General features: G+C 39.7%; 1 protein-coding gene across 12 annotated transcripts in view; it reads left to right on the top strand.

Annotated features, from left to right (window-relative positions):
• Window positions 1-20,545, top strand: part of ANKRD44 (ankyrin repeat domain 44) — a 345,963-nt gene that overhangs the window by 161,604 nt on the left and 163,814 nt on the right. For 11 of the 12 annotated variants that reach the window (XR_004176609.1, XR_004176608.1, XR_004176610.1 and 8 more), the window contains exons 3-4: window positions 2,150-2,228; window positions 12,000-12,070. Coding sequence is in view for 9 of the 12 variants with exons in the window: in XM_031651434.1 (XP_031507294.1) it covers window positions 2,150-2,228; window positions 12,000-12,070 (150 nt within the window). In the remaining 3 variants the exon portion in view is untranslated. Of the gene's footprint in view, window positions 1-2,149; window positions 2,229-9,030; window positions 11,555-11,999; window positions 12,071-20,545 lie in introns of those variants that run through there. The other variant, XM_031651436.1, reaches the window with a different exon arrangement.

Below are 20,545 nucleotides of genomic sequence, written 5' to 3'. Positions count from 1 at the left end.
GGAATAGTCCCTGTTTAAATCACTTAGGCAGGGTTTGATTTGTTGAACCAAACCCTGAAACCAATTCAGTTCACAAAAGAACATATAATTACACAGCTTTTATCCAAAAATCCCAGTAGAAAATTTTAAGTAGATATAGCGAGGATTCAAAGGGAACATGAGATAAAATGGAAAATGCATCGAAGGATATCAATAGAAATAGAAAACATTTATGAAAATCTGTTCTCAGCTTATATAGTTCGTTGCACAAATTAATACACTTGATTCTCAAATAAGTTAACATGATTTCAAATACTGAATCTTTATTTTCAAAGATAGGGTGATATATCTATAACAAGGTTGATTGTAGTCATGTATCGTACTGAATTTTCCAATGCATACCATTATTTTATAGTTGCGTGACTGCCCTATTTTCACTTTTCCATAGTAATTGCCTGCAGCCGTACACAGATAACACAAGTTTCCAGTGAATCCAAACTCCTTTTTGTCTACTTAATGGTAGTACATTCTTTATAAAACCTAGTTACCAGACTTTCTAACAAATAGACTGGTTTGAAGATCAATTCTTGTTGTGTCCCCTGCCTGCCATCTGTTTTAGATATTAGTGAGTCATGAAATGTCTAAGAGCAATAATCTGTGAGAGACAGAGGAAGAGCAGAGGGTCTGGATTGTCAGAAAATGGAATAATATCCTTGGGCTAATCAAGGATTGTTAGATGTATTATATAATCAAATCATGAAAGGAATAATGATTAAAATCAACAGGGAGTCCACGAAACTTGAAACTAACATACATGCTAGTTTTAGGAGAAACCTTAAAGACATAGCAGATGGGCTTTGGTTACCATTGCTATGGAGGAGTCAGTGGAAGTTAGTGGAAGAAGCCATACATGTAGACTGGTTAGTTCAGCCAATTTATGCTGAGCACCAAGTATGCTGATACTATGGGGATAAAGAAGAGTGAGGCGAGTTCTTTACTCCAGGGTTTTCAGTCTTGGAGGAAAGATATCACACAACTCTCTATGCCAATGACAATAACGGGCTTCGTATGGAGCACTGCTGTGCACTTATCTCCTGTTTGCCTAGGGCTTTATTTACTTATATGATCTTTAGTCCTCTTATCAGTCCTCTAAGGTAGATTTTATTATCGCCGATTTACAGATGAGGAAGCAATGCTTTTTTCCCTTGCTTGTTACCATGCTGCCTCTCAGCACAATCTGTTCAATACCTTGCCAAAGATACAGACTGAAGTCTGCTGGGTGAAGGTCAGATCTTGACTATGCTATATGCCAGTGGAATCTTGAGGAAATTTTAAAATTTGAGCTATAGTGTTCTTATACATAAAACAGAGATAATATCAACCTTAGCTCTCAGCCTTAATGTCAACATCCTCAGAAAGGCCTCACTGACCACTCTTATTCCCATCTCCTGAATCACTTAATCCCATACCGTGTTTTAATTTTGTCATAGCCTTTATCACTATCTGAAGTAATCTCATGTGTATCTAGTATACTATTGCCTGCTATACTATTGTCTAGTATACTAATGTCAGCCTCCCCACTTGAATGTGAGTTTCATGAGGGCAGGGACCAGGCCTGTTGTAGTCATCCCTCTGTCCCCAGAATTTGGTTCCAGGCACAGAGTAAGCATTCAATAAGTATTTTGTGAATGGGCAGTGGTCCAAACAACAATTAACAAGCATAGAAAGGAGAAAATGACAGCACTTATGTTTAATGTCCTTGTGAACCATTCCACTATGTTTCCTTAGAAAGAAAATAAGTCATTGAAAGCTTTGAACTATGTTGTTATGGTAGGTTAGATTTTTTTTTAACCATCCTGAAGGTTTGGAAATACTGTAAGTTGAAATTCATCATCCAGTGCATAATGGTCTATCTTTGACCTCAGCTGGGCCTCAGTAAAAGGAGCAAGTGGGCAAATACCAAGCACAGACACAGAAAATGGAATCCTTTGTTATGTGTAACTATAGGGTATGTTGAGAGCAAATGCATAACCAGAAATTACTCGAATGTTTGGTGTTAACGCTCTTCCACATGCATTAACCACAGAGTGAGTGACACGTCTTACTATGTCTTCAAAAGGGACCCAGCTGCCACTGACCTGTTGTATGTCTTTGACATTGTGTATTTCAGGATTCTGAGAAACGAACCCCTCTTCATGTGGCCGCATTTCTGGGAGATGCAGAGATCATTGAACTCCTAATTTTGTCAGGTAAATAACCACTATATTCAAAAGTCAATTGCAAATAAAATTTAAATAACCAATTTACTAGATTGACTACTACCGTGAACCCAAGCAAAATTCCTTTGTTATGTTCATGGAAGTTTGTTTGATAAGCGATTTTATCTTTACACAAAGAAAAATGCAAGAAGTTGTTCTTATTGAAAAATGACTTCTCCAGTAACATTTTTATCTTGCTTTGAAAGTCTGTTTCCTGGCTGTCTAGTCAGGCCCAGCGTTGTAGATGAATTCAGTACGTTAGGATATATTTTGATTTTTTTAATTATAAAAAAGGAAATAAAACTAGTTTGAAGTCTACATGAACATACACCTATACACACTATGTATAGTGAATATATATACACACTACATAAACATGCTACATAAGCACTATGTATAGCATGTATACACTATGCTATATATATACATGCTATATAAACACTATGTATAGCATGTATACACTATATATGCTATAATATATGCACACTGTATATATGCCATATATATATGCACACCCTAGATTTATATGCCAATTAAATGTGTTTGTATATTTACATATATTTAAGTTGGGCTACAAAACAATGCTGTTATATTTATGGATACATGACTATGACTATGTAATGAAAGCATAAAAACATGGAAGGCAAGGGACCATATTGATTTCTGGATAGTGGTTACCTCTAAGTAGGCAGGTTGAGTAAAAAATGTCTTCAGGGAAGGCTATAAAAGAACTACTACAACTCTCTGTAAAATATTTTATGTTTAAAATATTGGCAAACATTTAAATCTGATTTGTGTTTATACTGGTCTTTGTGATAACTGTTGTCTTTATTTTTCAATGTATTTTAAATATTTCATCAGATTTAAAAATGCCAGTGGTTTCATTTTTGGAAACCTATATGCTCAGTATACTCACCAAACAGGTTTCCAAAACCATTATGTGCTTTCTCCCTTGAGTGTTTACTAGACAAATCCTGGAATGAATTGAGCATGTGCAGATGTCTCACTGTAGATTATTCACAGACAGGCTGTCTTTCTTCCTCCTCCTTTATGTTTGGGAGATTAACATCTAGAGGAAGTGCCTCTGCCTACGGACTAGTCAAAAGGCCTCTAGTAAGGTTTCGCCAGTAAAGGGGAACTGTGGCATCCTAAAGTAAGCTCTGCAGAGGTAGGAGCTGAGACATGCATTCAAGCAGATGTGGTGAACGCTGTGGACAAGAAACAAGAATTGTGCTGTGATGCATAAGCAACATGGCCCTTATTTTGTTGTGTTCATGTTCTTGAGGTGGGTTTCCCCAGGAAACAAGTGTTCTGTGCCTCAAAACATGTGTGCCCCGCGCTCCTGATGGTCACATGGAGCTTAGGTTAGATTTCACATGGCATTTCTTGTGCTTTTGAGAGCAGGCCTTTCTTCCAACAAATCTAAAGATGCCCTAGGACCATGTTCCAAACAAACGTGTATTGTTTGGTGTTGGCACACACTAAGGGCCAGTGCACACCTGGCTGGTTGCCCTGGCAGTTGCAATTTGACCCGAGGGAAATTGTAGGCAGAATCAGTGGAGGTATAAAATAAAGAACTTTGTGGTATAACATCTAATGATCCCCATCAGCTATACCCACCTCTTTTTTATTTTATTTTATTAATTTATTTATTTTTGAGACAGAGTCTTGCTCTGTAGCCCAGGCTGGAGTGCAGTGGCGTGATCTCGGCTCACTGCAACCTCTGCCTCCTGGTTTCAAGTGATTCTGCCTCAGCCTCCCAAGTAGCTGGGACCACAGGCGTGTGCCACCACGCCTGGCTAATTGTTTGTATTTTTAGTAGAGACGGGGTTTCATCATGTTGGCCAGGATAGTCTCAGTCTCCTGACCTCGTGATCTGCCTGCCTTGGCCTCCCACAGTGCTGGGATTACAGGCATGAGCCACCATGCCCAGCCTACCCACCTCTTAAATATTGTATTAATAGACCTCTCAGAGTCTCAGAGGAATGTTTCATGAATGTACAAATTCAGAACTTTGTCTTACATGCCAACTTTGTGTTGTTGTTGTTTCTGCATCTGAAAGGGAAGATTTTAATTCTGCAGCATGAAGTCAACCCAATCTCTTTCTTTCATGTATCTGGGGCCAGTGATTGTTTGACAAACATGGTTTCACATCACCTTCACGTGGGCATGGAATCCACGAGCCTCTCTTCAACTCTGGCTGATTTAGTAGAACTGGGAAAAGCTGTTGCATATATATTAATCTATTCACTTGTTTGTTCTTGGAATTTCTGAGCTCTTAATGTCTTTAGCATAATTTTGGTTCAATGTGCTATGGAAAATTTCCTCCTCCCTCTCATCAAATTAGGAAGACTTAGGACATGAGGAGCATTGGGAAAGTTTTCCCTTTTTAGCAATTTTATTTACTTGTGGAAGCTGAGGCAAACTCTTGGAATTCACATGGCTTTTATTTTCCCTGAAAGGTCCTTTACTCAATTTATATATTAAGTTCCTAATATTGCAAGAGCACGATGATTTTATCTCTGAGCTTGTATCTGGCAGCTGACCTTTTAGGGAATCCAACCAAACTGTTTCCCAATTTAATAATGAATGAGGTGCTAATGATTCCCTTGTTGGACAAATAATTTGGCCTTGCCAGAACAGCCCATTACAGCTGTGTTCTCCATTGTTGTATTAACCTACAGAGCATGGTGTAACCCAAGCTTGCTAAATTCCTGCTGGCATTATCTCCTGTTAGCCAGGTGGATGGAACCCTGAATACCTCTGAGCAGACGGGGAAGACAAGGTCTTGGGGAAGAATTCAGGCCTTGCAAATTTCACTTTCTTACAACTCCCAGTTCAAAGTGTGGCTTTATTTCCCTCCTGACTCTAGTGTCTGATTGGGAACTGGCCGAATCTGGATTAAGTCAGAGAGATCAGTGAGAACCAATCAGTGGCTGAGAGTTAAGATACTGGGGTTGGGATATAGGAAGCAGAGTACACAGAAAAAGGACCACAGTAGAAATATCTTACAAAGGCTGGGTGTGATGGCTCAAGCCTGTAATCCCAGCACTTTGGGAAGCTGAGGTGGGAGGATCACTTGAGGTCAGGAGTTCAAGACCAGCCTGGCCATGAAACCTATCTCTACTAAAATTTTAAAAAGCAGCTGAACGTGGTGATAGGTGCCTGTAATCCCAGCTACTCAGGAGGCTGAGGCAGGAGAATCGCTTGAGCCTTATAGGTGGAGGTTGCAGTGAGCTGAGATTGCACCACTGTGCTCCAGCCTGGGTGACAAAGTAAGACTCCATCTCAAAAAAACAAAAAACAAAAAAAAAAAAAACCAAAAAAGATCCTGCAGAGAAAACTCTGAGGACAAGTAAGGATTATAGGGTTCTGGGTTGAAAGAAGAAAACTGGAAGTACTCTCTAATACGGGAGTGTTTGTGAGGCATAACTACTAAGTAAAATTTATTAGAATTTATTTTTAAGTTTTAATTTAATTTACTTTTTTTTAAGATGGGATCTTGCTAGGTTGTTCAGACTGGTCTCGAACTCCTGGCCTCAAGTGATCCTCCCATCTTGGCCTCTTGAAGTGCTGGGATTACAGGCATGAGCCACCACATCTGGCCATAGAATTTATGCAACCCAACAAGTGGTAGTCCTGCAAAATTATTTCCTATACATTTTCAAAACGTGCTTATTACTCTCAATGCAAATTATTTCCAGGGCTGGGGGCACATCATTCTTTTTATTCCTTATGCATAACAAATATTCATCCTTTGAGGATGAATTTGATGTTTTTTATCTGGTGAAAGAGGGGCGATTAAACCAGGCAATGCTGATTTTGGCCTACAAATGTGGTGCAATTATAAAGTAATAAGCCATTTTCTGATGGGTGTGCAAATTGGCCATAAAGGCAACTCCAAGGAGAGTTTGTTAAATGTTTTCAGCAATTGCCACGTTCATGGAATTATCATACCCTCTTCTAAGGTAATTGTTTTGAAGCACTCCTGTACTGTATGATTTGGTTTGTTAAAAAAAAATCAATAGCTAGTTGATTTCATTATATTATAATCATATTTTTATAACCTTTCATGTTTACTTCAACAATTAAAAGCCAAACTTTGGATAAGTTAAGCTTAGGAAGAAATTATTCTCTTTGGCTTGTGAGATTTTTCAGTCACACTCAGTCCACCCTTATCACACCACTTCTGTTTTCTTTATTCTACTTCTTCCTAGACGACATGGCTTACAAAACAGAAATATTGCCTCTGGAAAAGATGCCCAGAGTTTACTTTACCCCTGATCTCTATGAAAATAAAATTAAGAGGTAATAGGGATAAGATGAAGAACATCCTTAGTTTGTAATTACAGATCATGTCTGATGGATTGGGCCTTTGTTTCTAAAGAATCAGTATACCCTAGCGCTTATTTTCATGTTTAAGCCTTAACATGTCCTTGGGTAAAAAAGCATTTGCCTTTAAATCATTAGACATGCAGACTGTGTCCTTCGGTGCACAATGGTGCCTGACAGGCAGGTAAATAATGTGAAACTTCCTTTAGAAAAAAATCAGCTATAAATATTCAATTCATAGCCAAAACCATCTGACATCTCCCTCTGACATGTAAACAAGACTCTTGAACGTGTTCAGAGGAAGAGGATGAGGAAGCCGGCAGCAAGAAATGACACTGATGAAATGCTTCTTGGGTCTCCATTCAGATAACTCCGCTTTTGTTATAATAATTTTTGTTATGGGGGAAAGGAGGTTTTCCTGGCAGCTGCCTATTCAACCTCCATGAGAAGGAGAAGTGGAGGAATGGAGGACTTAATCATTGACTGAAAGAAGCCATTGCCTACATTTCTAATCACCTTGAAATTTCTCAAGGGACTCTGAAGCGACACGCTAACAATGCTGGTGTCGTTACACTCCAGGTGTGTGTCACTGTATGAGGTTCAGCCTGCGTGGTATCATTTTTCTCCTTGAGAGATTTTTAATATTGAAAGCCAAATTTGGATCTGCATAAAACTAAAAATTTTCAGAATGCAGTATAATAATAATGATAAAAGGATATAAATATAAATAAGAAAAATAACGGAAAAATGGGAGAAATATATAAAGAATATGAACAAGTAATTCTCAGAAAATGAATTACAAATGGCTAGTAATCAAACATATTAGAAGATGTCTAACCTTATTGTTAGACCAGAAACTAAAAAAAAAGATGCTCTTTTTAAAATCAGATTTTTATGTATGTATGTATGTATGTATGTATTTGAGACAGAGTCTTGCTCTGTTGCCCAGGCTGGAGCACAGTGGTGTGATCTCGGCTCACTGCAACTTCCACCTCCCAGGTTCAAGTGATTCTTCTGCCTCAGCCTTTTGAGTAGCTGGGATTACAGGCGTGTGCCACCATGCCAGGCTAATTTTTGTATCTTTAGTAGAGACGGGGTTTCACCAGTTGACCAGGTTGGTCTCGAACTCCTGACCTCAGGTGTTCCATCCACCTCGGCCTCCCAAAAGTGCTGGGATTATAGGCATGAGCCACCACGCTCGGCCTCTTTATTTTTAAAGCGGCTTTATTGAAGTATAATTGAAATACAATAAGCTGCGTATATTTAATATCTACAACTTGATGAGTTTGGACATATGCAAATACCCATGAAATTATCACCACAATCAAGGTAATAGACATCTCTGTCACCTCCAAAAGTTTCCTTGTGCCCCTTTGTTCTTGTTATTTTGGAGTTTTTTGGGAAGTGTGTGTGGTAAGAACACTTAACATGAGATCTATCCTCTTAACAAATGTTTAAGTGCATGATACAGTATTATTGACTCAGATTTGCAATATTTAAAATGTCTGACTGGGCCTGGTGGCTCACACCTGTAATCTCAGCACATTAGGAGGCTGAAGTAGGAGGATCACTTGAGGGCAGAAGTTTGAGACCAGCCTGGGAAACAAAGAAAGACCTCATCTCTACAAAAAAATTTAAAAAATTAGCTGGGCATGGTGGTATGTGCCTGCAGTCATAGCTACTCTGGAGGCTGAGGCAGGAGGATTGCTTGAGCCCAGGAGTCTTAAGGCTGCAGTGAGCTATGATAATGCCACTACACTCCAGCCTGAGTGGCAGAGTGAGACCCTGTCTCTAAAAAATTTTAAAAAATATATTTTAATGTCTGATAATATCAAGTGTTGATGAGGATGTGGGGAAACTAAGCAATCTCATACATTCCGAGGGTGTAAACTGGCACACTTTAGAGGCTTTACAAGACCTTTTGAAACCGAAAGTGTGTATTATCTATGACACATAAAGTCCATTTTAAATTATTTATCCTAGACAAATACTTGCACCCAAGGCAGGCAGATCACCTGAGGTCAGGAGTTCAAGACTACCATGGCCAAAGTGGCAAAACCCTGTCTGTACTAAAAAATTAAAAAATTAGCGGGGCATGGTGGCAGGTACCTGTAATCCCACCTACTTGGGAGGCTGAGGTGGGAGAATCGCTTGAACTGGGGAGGCGGAGGTTGCAGTGAGCCGAGATCACACCACTGCACTCCAGCCTGGGTGACAGAGCAAGACTCCGTTTCACACACACAAAAGCAGCTTAGTTCCCCCTCCTCCATTATTTTCATTGAGAAACATAAAACTTCAAATGCACTAGCTTTCTTAAAAATATTTTGTAGAAAATATTTCAAACATACAGAAAACTATGGAGAATAATATAGTGAATATCCCTATACCTTCCACTAAGTTTTAAGAACTCTTAATATTTTGCCATATTTGTATTATATATATTTATGTGTATATATATATTATATATATATTTAAGGAAATAAAACATTGAAAACACAGTTGCAGCTGTATGGGTACTCTTACTTCATTCTTTTCACATGCTTCTTTCCCTAGACGCAACCACTATCCAGAATTAGTATTTATACTCCTTAGCCATATTTTAAACTTTTGTGTCTATGCATCCATAAACAACATATAGACATACAACTGGTGTTATGCCATAGGTATAATTCTGCAGCTTGATTTGTTCATTCGGTGTTATGATTTTAAAAGTACATCTGTTTACATATATAGAACGTCAGTCTGCTCCTTTCCATGACAGTGTAGAATTCCATTGTACAGATGTACCACAACGTCTTTATCCATTTTCCTCTTAATTGACATTTAGGATTCCAATTTCTTGTTGTCATCAACATGTTGCAGTGAACATTCATGTACATGTATGAGAGTTTCTCTAGGGTATATGATTGGGGTGGAATTTCTAGGTGGTTGGGCATGCATGTCATCAGCTTTACTAGGTAATGCCACATTGTGTCCCAGAGGAGGTTGTACCAATTCATACTCTTCCCAACTGTATGTTAAGTTTTCCTGTTGCTCCATACCCTTGCTAAACCTTGGCCTTGTCGCACTTTATTATTTTTACCAATTTAATGGATGTGAAATGGTATGCTAATGCTGCTTTCATTTGCTTCTCCCTAACGAATTTTGAGAAGTACCTTTCCATATGTGTCTTCACATTTGGGTTTCTTCTTGCAATCATTTTTTGAATTTACAAAAACTTTAAAGCACAAAATTTACTCTGCCAAAGACCATAATAAAAATAATTCCAGCTCTCTAGGACGCATAAGGTCTGAGTGATGTTTGTGACATGGGTGCCAAAGAAACAGCCCCAAAATAAGAAATAAATGTGCACTCAGCTTACTAGACAGAAACACAGTGTGGTCAAATCTACCACACAATGTGGTCATAAATATATTTATTTATGATGCAAGAAAAGTCCTGACCAAAAGGCAGGTAATTTTAAAAGGTTGGAATCCAGAGTGTTGGAAGATCTGAAGGGTTAAATGCTGTGTTTCTAAACCAGAAAGGTAGACTTTGTGACTATCACCTGACACTGTGTTGAAACTAATATTTAGAAGAAGAAATCTAAACTTTGGTTTTGGTAGTGGTAATTTTGTTTTAAAATTAACCAATTTTGCTGTTCTTAATCACATCTGGATTTTCTTCTCCCTAGCATTCTCTAGCACTTGAGTTCTCTTGCTCTTAAAAATACATGTCTTAAAAAGACATGTATTTGTACAGTCTTTAGGTGATGGTTGTGTTCTTAAATTTCCTATTTGACTTCTTCCTTTGTAGGGCAGGGATCATGCCTTTCACTTCCTTTGAAAATCTGAATCATAGATTTAGAGGTGAATGAGACATTAGAGGTGATTTGGAAATAAGAACAGCTGATGTTTTTCTAGTGCCTTGCAATTTACGAAGCACTTTCCTATTCACTTAATTCTCCTTAGCACCTGGTGAAATGGGTAGAGAAGTGTTAATACTGTTGTTGTTAGCCTCATTGTGCAGATTAGTGACTCTTGGTCATTGGGCCAGCAGGTGCTGAAATCAGAACTTAATCTACATCTCCGACCATGAATCCCACTGTCCTTCCAAAACCGCATTCATTTCATGCCAGAGCATTTAGCCCACAGCTTCCTGTTACTGAGGCCAGAGATGCCTATTGATTTTTGCACACCCAAACTGATTTTACTGTGGGCCTTACTGACGTAAGGAGTTTGAACTCCTTCAGGCAAGCTGGTGTTAGTGGAATTAGGATTTAAATAATTTTAACCTGGATAAATTAAGCAACAATTCATCAGTGGCTCTCAACCTTGACAGCATAGTGTGATAACCCTTGTACCTGACCCCATCTGAAACCAGTGACATCAAAATGGAGGTTGGAGGGGAGGCATTCTAGCTGTCTTTTAGGGATTATGTTCTTGTTTTCTACGATTAATGCTGTTGATGGCATTTGTTCTTCTTCAGTTAAAGAAAAGAATAGTATAAGTTCTTTGATTTTTATTTACTTTTAGCCAGTGCCTTAAACTAAACTTGTAACTCACGTTTATGCATGAAAGTCCACTGCCTTTTAAAAAAGTTTCTATTTTCCAGCTATCAGCTGGCCTTAGCCTCTTGGAGATTAGTCAGCTTCTGCTTCCCCTTGACTTACTTTCTCAGCCCTTGTCCTGAGGGGCCACCTCTGTGTTTCCTTTTCTCTGCCTTACTTTCTAGTTTCTTTGATTTGTTTCTCCATTCTCTGTCCTCAGGAGCTTCCTTCCTCATCATCCTAAGGCTAGAATTGACTTATTGCTTCTTCAAAGATGTCATACATATTTTCTCTTCCTCCCTTTTTGTAGCCCTTTTATAAAACATCCCAAGTCTGACCAGAAGACTAGTCAACACCCTGAACCCCCTAAAAGGAAGCTTATATCAGATGTCTTTGCTGTTCAGACATAGACTTGGTGGGCTGGTGCTCATGGAGAATGGCAAGGGTGTCATGGAAGGTGGGTGAACTCTGCTTCCTGTGAATTCATTTGCAGGGAGCTTCTGTTCCATGGTGATGGCATGACTTCATAGAGCTGAGCATGGGCACTCATAATTCTGGTTTTGTGAGCTGGTTTTGGCTCATGCTTGAGCCTGTCTGCCTACCCCATAGTTTGAGAAAGTAGTGAGCAATTTATAGGCCTGATATCATATCTATCCAAAAGCCTCATGGAAGCTGGCTTCTTTTTTACCAACATATCTGGCTAGTCCCAGATTTTTAGATAAAGCAGATTTCTGCTGGTCCCCTCAGCCTTGATCAAATCTTGTCAGAACATGACTAATACAAAGAAAAGAAGAGGTGGTGGTTATGTCAGGCAAATGTGAGCAAGATACAGCATTTGACTTAACGTCAGCAGGGCTTCCCTTGACTCCATTATGCCTCTAACTTGTGCTATTTGGTTCCAGGAGCTCGTGTAAATGCCAAGGACAACATGTGGCTGACTCCACTGCACCGGGCTGTTGCTTCCAGAAGCGAAGTGAGTGATTACCAAATTTAATCTAATACCTACTGTGCCTAGAAAAATTCTTGCTAGTGAATTAAGAATCCTTACTGGTAAGCAAAAGGCTTGTACCTCTAATGTAAGAGGGTTACCCAAAATGAACAGCTGTTTGTTTGAGCATCTCCTGCATGCCAGACATAGTGCTGAGTGGGGCTGGGGAGTGTCTGGGGTAGTTCAACACGGACAGCATGATCCTGAATTTCAGTGAATTCTCAGCCTGGGGAGGAGGCAAAGCAGAAAGCAGATCAGTATAATATCATCATTGACTTGCAGGAGAAAGCAACTAACTGCCTGCTTGAATAGAGGAAATCTTCCAAGAAGAGATGTCAGTTAGGCTGGTCCTTAAAGAATGAGTAAGGACTTAGCAGGCCAGGAGAAGGAGGGAGGGCTGAGGCAAGGAAGTGAGTGAATGGGGGCCTCAGTGAGGTATAACTGGAACTCAGGTTGTAGTAGAAGGTAAGTCTGATAATGGAGGTTGGGCCAGATGGCAGAGGGCTTGGAATCCTTTGAGCAATGGAGAATGGTTATAGCAGGGGAGTGATATGCTCAGATCTGTGTTTCAGAGAACATTTGTGGTGGCAGCGTGTGAATGGGCTGAGGGGGAGGGGTCTCAAGGAGGAGGGCCAATAAGACCAAATGCGGTCTGAAGCAGCTGGAATGAGGGCATAAAGCTGAGTCCATGATTTGAGAGCTCATTAGAGGTCAACCTGGCAGGATTTAGTACCCAGTAGGGGTGAGGTGGGAAAGAAGCTGGTAGGTAAATGGTGATGCTGTTAACAGAAGAGGCACAGAGCAGGGGAGTAGGGGCCAGGAGGCTGGTGGGTTCTGTTTGAGAATGCTGAGTTCAGCAAACATGTCCTTGGAGTGGGAGTTCCAGGAGGGCAGCGATCTGGGCTTTGTTCCTGGATGTATCCCAAGCCTGTACATTCTAGGCACTCAAGAAATAATTTGTTGTTGAATGCTGGAAATTTGGGTGAAGATGACTAATAGATTATCTATTATTATTTATACAAGTCTAGCACTCAGGGACAGGGAGAATGATCACCAAACCATGGTAAATGCATCAGGTAGCTCAGGGGAAGTATAAAGGATGAGAAGACCAATGTGAAGGTGGGGGTGGCAGGGAACCCTGGTAAATGTCAGCCTTGAAGCCTGGTCAGAGGAGATGCCCACCATCCAGGGATACAAGAGGTTCTAATCTTCTATGTACTTGGTGCTGGATGACTGACCTCCATAGCTGAGTTTACCAAATGCAGCTTCTCCTCTGCTGCTGGAGAAGGTGATATTCTCCAGGTACACCTAGGAGCAAAAGGTCTTGCTGAGAATGAATATACAGAAGATGCAGGTGTCTTTGGCCATTGTTGGTGTTACCTTTTCCTCTTTGGCAACTATCTAGAAATTTCAAAATATACTTGGTAGGTGACAGCTTAGTAGTCATCGTTTTTCTTGCTGTGCTTTGTGATATTAGTAGTTTTTAAAAGGGGTTGACTGTGTTCTCTTTCCAAATATCCTGCATGGAATGAGAGAGGTAAATAATCCTAAATTACCTGGCTCAGACCCTGGAGAATTCAGAATCTTCTCATGGTCCCACATTTTATTTCTGTTTTGTTTGGGAAAATGAGTGTAGTGAGCTGACTGAGTGGGTATGACCAGCTTCATGAGACCAGCCCCTTCATAGAGGAGTATTTCCTGGCCTTTTAAGACCACTTGGTCTTTAGTAAATTTAGTAAATTTAAGTGTCTCTTTAAAAATATATATGGATTTGTTTCCTCTTTAACAAGAACCAGGTCTTTTTAGTTGGGAAAATAATTCAATATGCACCTCCTATATGCCAGGCACCTTTTCTTTGTAGCTGATGGAGCTACAAAGAAAACTAAGACCCATGGTCTCTGCTCTTAGGAAGTATGTAATCTAATGGAAAAGAAAGACACAAAAAAGATGATTTCATTGCTCTGTGACCTTTCCCAAGTAATCTGTGCCTTTGTTAGCTCAACTAGCTTCAAAGACTTCAATCCTCAAAACATCCATTTTCCATCAACAACCAGTCTGCGTTCTGTAAGTATCTTTAGTGTGTTTGAATCCTGTCAGCCTAATGATGGACTGACCTTCCTATCTGAGAAAGGCATTTGTTGCTTCTCCAAGTAACCAACTGCCTCTGTAGGTTTGCAGGGAGGAAACAAAGAATCCCTTGCCAGGTAGGAATTAAATGCAAACAAATCCTGAATTGTAAATAATTAGGTAATATATGAACTCATGATGTCTTCAGATTAGTATCTTGTCACAGCAAGTTGGACAGTTTCTTATGAAAATTGGAGTCTAGGCTGGGCGCAGTGGCTCATGCCTGTAATCCCAGCTATTTGGGAGGACAAGGTGGGTGGATCGTGAGGTCAGGAGTTCAAGACCAGCCTGACCAACATGGAGAAACCTAGTCTTTGCTAAAAATACAAAATTAGCTGGGAGTGGTGGTGCATGCCTGTAATCCCAGCTACTCGGGAGGCTGAGGCAGGAGAATCACTTGAACCTGGGAGGCAGAGGTTGTGGTGAGCCGAGTTCACACCATTGCACTCCAGCCTGGACAAAAAGAGTGAAACTCCATCTCAAAAAAAAAAAAAAAAAAGGAAAAGAAAAGAAAATTGGAGTCTTTGTAACCATTGTGAGAGCTGACGGTGGAGAAGACACCTTAACTCCCAGCACATTGCTGTCCTGTGGAAGTCCTAAATTCAGATTTCCTTCTTCTTTGGAATTTAGTTCTATTGCCATTATTTTATGCCTCTCCTAACTAATAGTTGGGGAAAAGAAAGCAGATTTGAGGGGAAGAAAAGAGAAGGTTTGGACTGGTATTTTGGAGTTTAACTGTTAGCACTTATCAAGATAGATAAATGGTTTCAGCTGAGAGCTGGTACATGTCTATTCCTTAGATTGGTAAGCACTGATACTACATGGCCATGTGTTTAAAACCATTTCTTCATTGAAAAGTTTGTAAACTCTATACTGTCTGTCCTCAAAGCCTATTTGCTTGTAAAATATAGGTAACTGATCTCTCAGGGTTCAGGGTTCAACCAGGGAAGCAGAACCACCATGAGAGATAGAGTAAGATATTTATTATAGGAATTAGATCTTACACAAGTGTGTAGGGCTGCTGTGGTCTATGTAAGGCTGTCACCTTGAATTCTGTGAGGCCCTGAAGTCACTGTAGGTCAGCAGACTCCACAGTGGAAAAACTGGATGTAAAATGGGGGAGAACAAGGACAAACTGGAACTGAGGTCCGTCTAACACTGCCTCCAACATCATGGACATGGGTGACTTGCAGAAGGAGTTGTGCATGCACCTGGCCCAAGAATTGGAGAAACTGAAGGAGATGTGGCAGGATCTGAAGCAGCATCAAGCCAGGCACTACCCCTTGCCAATATGGTGATCCAGCCAGTTAGTGACATCGTGTGCAAGCTGCAACACTACTTGGTGCCCAACAACATACCAGTCAGGCTGCAGTTTCACTTATGCCTTCCAAAACTCATCAGATATCTCTTGTGGCCAACCCTAAAGGGAGTACTACAGGGAAAGGAATTCTGGGAAATGAAGTTCAACTCGGCTAACTTAGGACAATACAAAACTACCATATAAATTGTTGTTCTATTTGAATTAAAAAGATCTTCTAGCTCCTTGAAATTTGTGCCATGTCTATTGCTTGCCATTGTATTTCTAGCATCTTGCCTAGTTAGAAAAGAATTGTTTTTTTGAGTTATTCATTAAAGACTGGGTTTTCAGTTTAAGCTATAATAATTTTCTGTGTACAACTGGTAAGATAGAACTGGTATACACCATATCAGAATGCTGATGGTAATAATCGTTTATGCATGCAGGGCGAACAGAGTTGAAGCATGTTTATGGGAATGTGTACATTAAAAGCCAACTAAGCCACTGAAACCTGCAAAATCAAGGCTAGTTTCACAATTGCATATAACACAGATATCAGTGTAAGTCAAAATTTTGGAGTCTTCTTTTCATCCAGGCAAGATTTATGTTCAGATTTCTGTGTCTGGAAAAATAAGGTGCATTGCTAAGTTCATTTCCTGATATGTTATAGCAATAAGGGTGCCAGATCATAATATTGATTAAACATGAATCCAAGCCTGACACTATGTCTTCCATAGACAAGAAAGTAAATCAAGACATAATCACACCCCTTGAAAATCTCCCAAAATATAACTGAGCTCTAGAGATAAATCTTGAAGACTTATTTGATGCTGACCAGGCTGTCTTGTGTGTTCCCTTCTAGACCCAATCCCACGACCCTTTCCTACCCCCGACCTGCTCCCCACGTCTGGCACATCGGGGATTCCCAGGTTGGAAACAGCTTAGAGCCCAACAGCACTGTCTTCTTATTGGCTCCCTAAGGGCTTCTCTGAACTCATTCTCCTTTTTTTTTTTTTTTCTGTGTACTCCCTAGGCTGTGAAGAAATGAAGAGAGGCCCTTACTAAAATATTAGAGAAACATCTTTTACAGTGCCAGCTAACAAAGATAAGCAAGATTTGGGGCTGCCAGTGGGAATATTCTGAAGTGTTCTTGTGAAGCCTATTTCATATTATTTCCTGTGTTCAGCTTATTCTTGCTTTTGTTTCTTGGAAAAGAGCAACTTTCCCCAAGGGGAAAGGAATGAAATGTACACAAACCCAGAAAGTCTAACACACATTTATGGAAGCACACTTGGTGGAAGGCATTGTTAAGTGTGCTACAGGGGGCCTAAAGGGTGTACAAAGTGTGGCTTTTAGTTTTAGTATACAGTATTTGGGGAGATAACCAGATATGCAGGCTGCTGTGGCCTATGTGCAGACGTGGCTGGCCCGTCCCAGGTGCCCTTTCTGCTATAACTAGTTGAGAGGAGTATCAGAGGAGACCTGCTGAACTTTTCACTTCTCAATTCTAGAGACTGTCTTTTGGTTAGAAAGGTTAACAATGGTTGTATCTTGTCTTTAGAGTGTAGGAGTGAGGACATTGTGTCTATGTACGTGTTGTAGTTATGAGCATTTATTAAGTACTTACTGTCTGCTAGGCAGTATGCTAAGGACTTTCTGTATATTATTCTCTTTTAACCTCTGATCCACCCTTCAAGATGGATGCTATTGGCAATACTAATTTAGGAAATGTAATCTCAGAAAGTTAGTAGGGAGCCAACGAAGTCGATGTCACAGCCAGAAAGTGGAGGAAAGTGTGACTAGAGAAGCTGCCTACTTAACCACCATTCTGTGCTGCTTTCTTCAGTTCCCATTAGCACCCTTACGGAGCCTGTTCTAGCCAATAAAGCACATCTATTTTTGGCTTCTGTGCAGACAGAAGACCCAACTGGTATACAAATCTTTCCCAGAGCTGAGCAGGATAAGCATTTTATTTTATAGTCGAAATTTAAAAAACTTACATTCTACCCTTTCCTCTAAAAAACATGATCATTATTGTGGGCTTAATGCTAGTAGACAGGAGAATTGGAAACATTATATGGAAGAGTAGAATGTTATTGCTTTCTTTAAATTATCTTCATGATTATAAAAAGTTGTTCGTGTATGGAACATAGGTCATACCTGGAATAGGAAGAAAGTAAGCATTTTATGATATATTAGAATGTAGACGAGTGGTGCCCAGCTTTAGTGCATTTAAATTATCTGGGGTGTTTGTTGAAACTGTCTGTTCTAAAACCTCACCCCTAGTGATTCTGAATGAAGCCTATGGTTAGGCCCAGAAATTTGCCTTTTCAAAGGAAGATTCTGATACATGTCATCTACAAGTCACACTTTGAGACCTGAGATTAAACACTGGTCATACTTTAGTGCCTGCCTTTCCTAATGGTTAAAGTTAGCACTTCTTAAATAGTTCATTTAGAATTCTTTCATATCCCAAAGTCTCCAGCGAACTGCTTTTGCACTCCTAGTTCTTAGAATAATTGTGCTGTAGTAATAGTTAAAATAATGGGTGAGTCTTTTTGGTGCTTGGTATTTTGGTACGTTTAGAGGAACAATACCATTAATTAAGCAAATTGGTTGGACATCAATTTATACAATTCTTACAGAATATGAAATTGCTACAATTGACATAAGATAAAAGCCTCAAATGATTATAGTAATATAGCAAAAGCCTTCAGGACTTAAGTGCAGCCTTAGGGACATCAGCCCACAGTAATGTACTGTTAACACTTACAGATTATTACTTACAGACTTTGCTGATGATTACAGCAATATATTTGTTCTACCCAAAGTTACTGAAAATATACTATGTGCAAAGCACCTGCCAGGCTTTGTGGAGAGTACAGACAGTTGTATAACATTTAGACCCTTATCTAAAGCAACTTGTAATTTATAAAACTTGACATTGCTTATGGCTGCAGGGACTATGTGTAGTCATAAACAGTTACTTTTCCATGAGTAATTTATGACCACTGAAATGCAATGCACATTTGAGAGTAAAGAAACAAATATTAAGGATGATAGTTTCTAAGACACATGCCTCCTATTCTCATCTTTTCCATGTGCCACAGTGTATGTTTCTACTTCTTATTTCAAGGTTGAAGTGGCCTTTTGTTAAATAAAAAGAGTCGTAAAAAGTAGAAATTGACTGACTGCAAATGTCATGTCCAGTTACCTCCCATATGACATCCCATGACAGCCCCTCCTTTCTATTATTTCTGCATCTTGTATAGGATGGCCTGCTACAGGATGTCATCCAACAAGGCCTACAGTCCTAAAACAGAACGTTAACTGGGCTGATGCCTCCATTTGGGGGAAATACCAGAATCTTCACAGGTGTTTGTTCATTAAGAAGGAAAGAAAGGGCCAGGCGCGGTGGCTCACGCCTGTAACCCTAGCACTTTGGGAGGCTGAGGCAGGTGGATCACTTGAGGTCAGGAGTTCAAGACCAGCCTAGCCAACATGGTGAAACCTTATCTCTACTAAAAATACAAAAAAATTAGCTGGATGTGGTGGCACATGCCTATAACCCAGTTACTCAGGAGGCTGAGGCAGGAGAATCGCTTGCACCTGGGAGGCAGAAGTCACAGTGAGCTAGGTTGGCACCACTGTACTCCAGCCTGGGCGAAAAAGCGAGACTCTGTCTCAAAACAAACAAACAAACAAACAAACACAGGCTTTGAAGGAGCATGATGATTCACAGTGTGCCTGCACACTGGGGCTGGCCTGTGAGCTTTTATCTTATCTGTTGTGAAAAGAATAGGTGGTCAGAAACTTTTAGAGCAATTTGATAATTTCATGCCCATTAACTTTAACAATAAAATAATTACATTTATAGTTTTTATCTTGTTTTTATTTCATTTTATTATTCTACTGATTTTTAAATTGTATTTTATAAAAGTATTGGCTCAAAAGTGATAGATTTGAAATAACTTTTTAAAAAACTGGTTCTTTACCACAGATAGTTTGAGAAGCACTGTTAAAGAAGCTTTTCTTGCTGGAGTAAAGACTTAAATGTAAAACTCAAAGCTATAAAAACTCTAGAATAAAATCTAGGCAGTACCATTCAGGACAAAGGCATGGGCAAAGATTTCATGATGAAAACACCAAAAGCAATTGCAACAAAAGCAAAAATTGACAAATGAGATCTAATTAAACTAAAGAGCTTCTGAACAGCAAAAGAAACTGTCATCAAAGTGAACAGGCAACCTACAGAATGGGGGAAAATTTTTGCAGTCTGTCTATCTGACAAAGGTCTAATATCCAGAGTCTAAAAGGAACTTTAACAAATTTACCAAGAAATAAACAACCCCATTAAAAAGTGGGCAAAGTACGTGAACAGACACTTCTCAAAAGAAGACATTCATGTAGCCAACAAACATGAAAAAAAGCTCGACATCACTGATCAGTAGAGAAATGCAAATCGAAACCACAGTGAGATACCGTTTCACACCAGTCAGTATGGAGATTATTAGAAAGTCAAGAAACAAGATGCCGGTGAGGTTGCAGAGAAAAGGAAAGCTTTTGCACTATTGGTAGGAATAAATTAGTTCAACCATTGTGGAACACAGTGTGGCGACTTCTTAAAGATCTAGAAGCAGAAATAGCATTTGACCCAGGAATCCAATTATAAATCATTCTATTATAAAGATACATGCACATTTATGTTCATTGCAGCACTATTCACAATAGCAAAGACGTAGAATCAACTCACATGTCCATCAGTGATAGACTGGATAAAGAAAATGTGGTACATATACACCATGGAATACTATGCAGCCATAAAAAGAAACAATATCATATCCTTTCCAGGGACACAAATGGCGCTGGAAGCCATTATCCTAAGCAAACTAACACAGGAACAGAAAACCAAACACCGCACATCCTCACTTACAAGTGGGAGCTGAACGATGAGAACAGAGGGACACATGAGAAGGAATGACACACAATGGGGCCTGTCAGTGGGGAGAAGGGAGGGAGAGCACCAGGAAGAATAG

The sequence above is a fragment of the Papio anubis genome, chromosome 10 (assembly GCF_008728515.1).
Source record: "Papio anubis isolate 15944 chromosome 10, Panubis1.0, whole genome shotgun sequence".
Lineage (NCBI taxonomy): Eukaryota > Metazoa > Chordata > Mammalia > Primates > Cercopithecidae > Papio > Papio anubis.
This window is presented reverse-complemented; position numbering and strand designations above follow the sequence as displayed.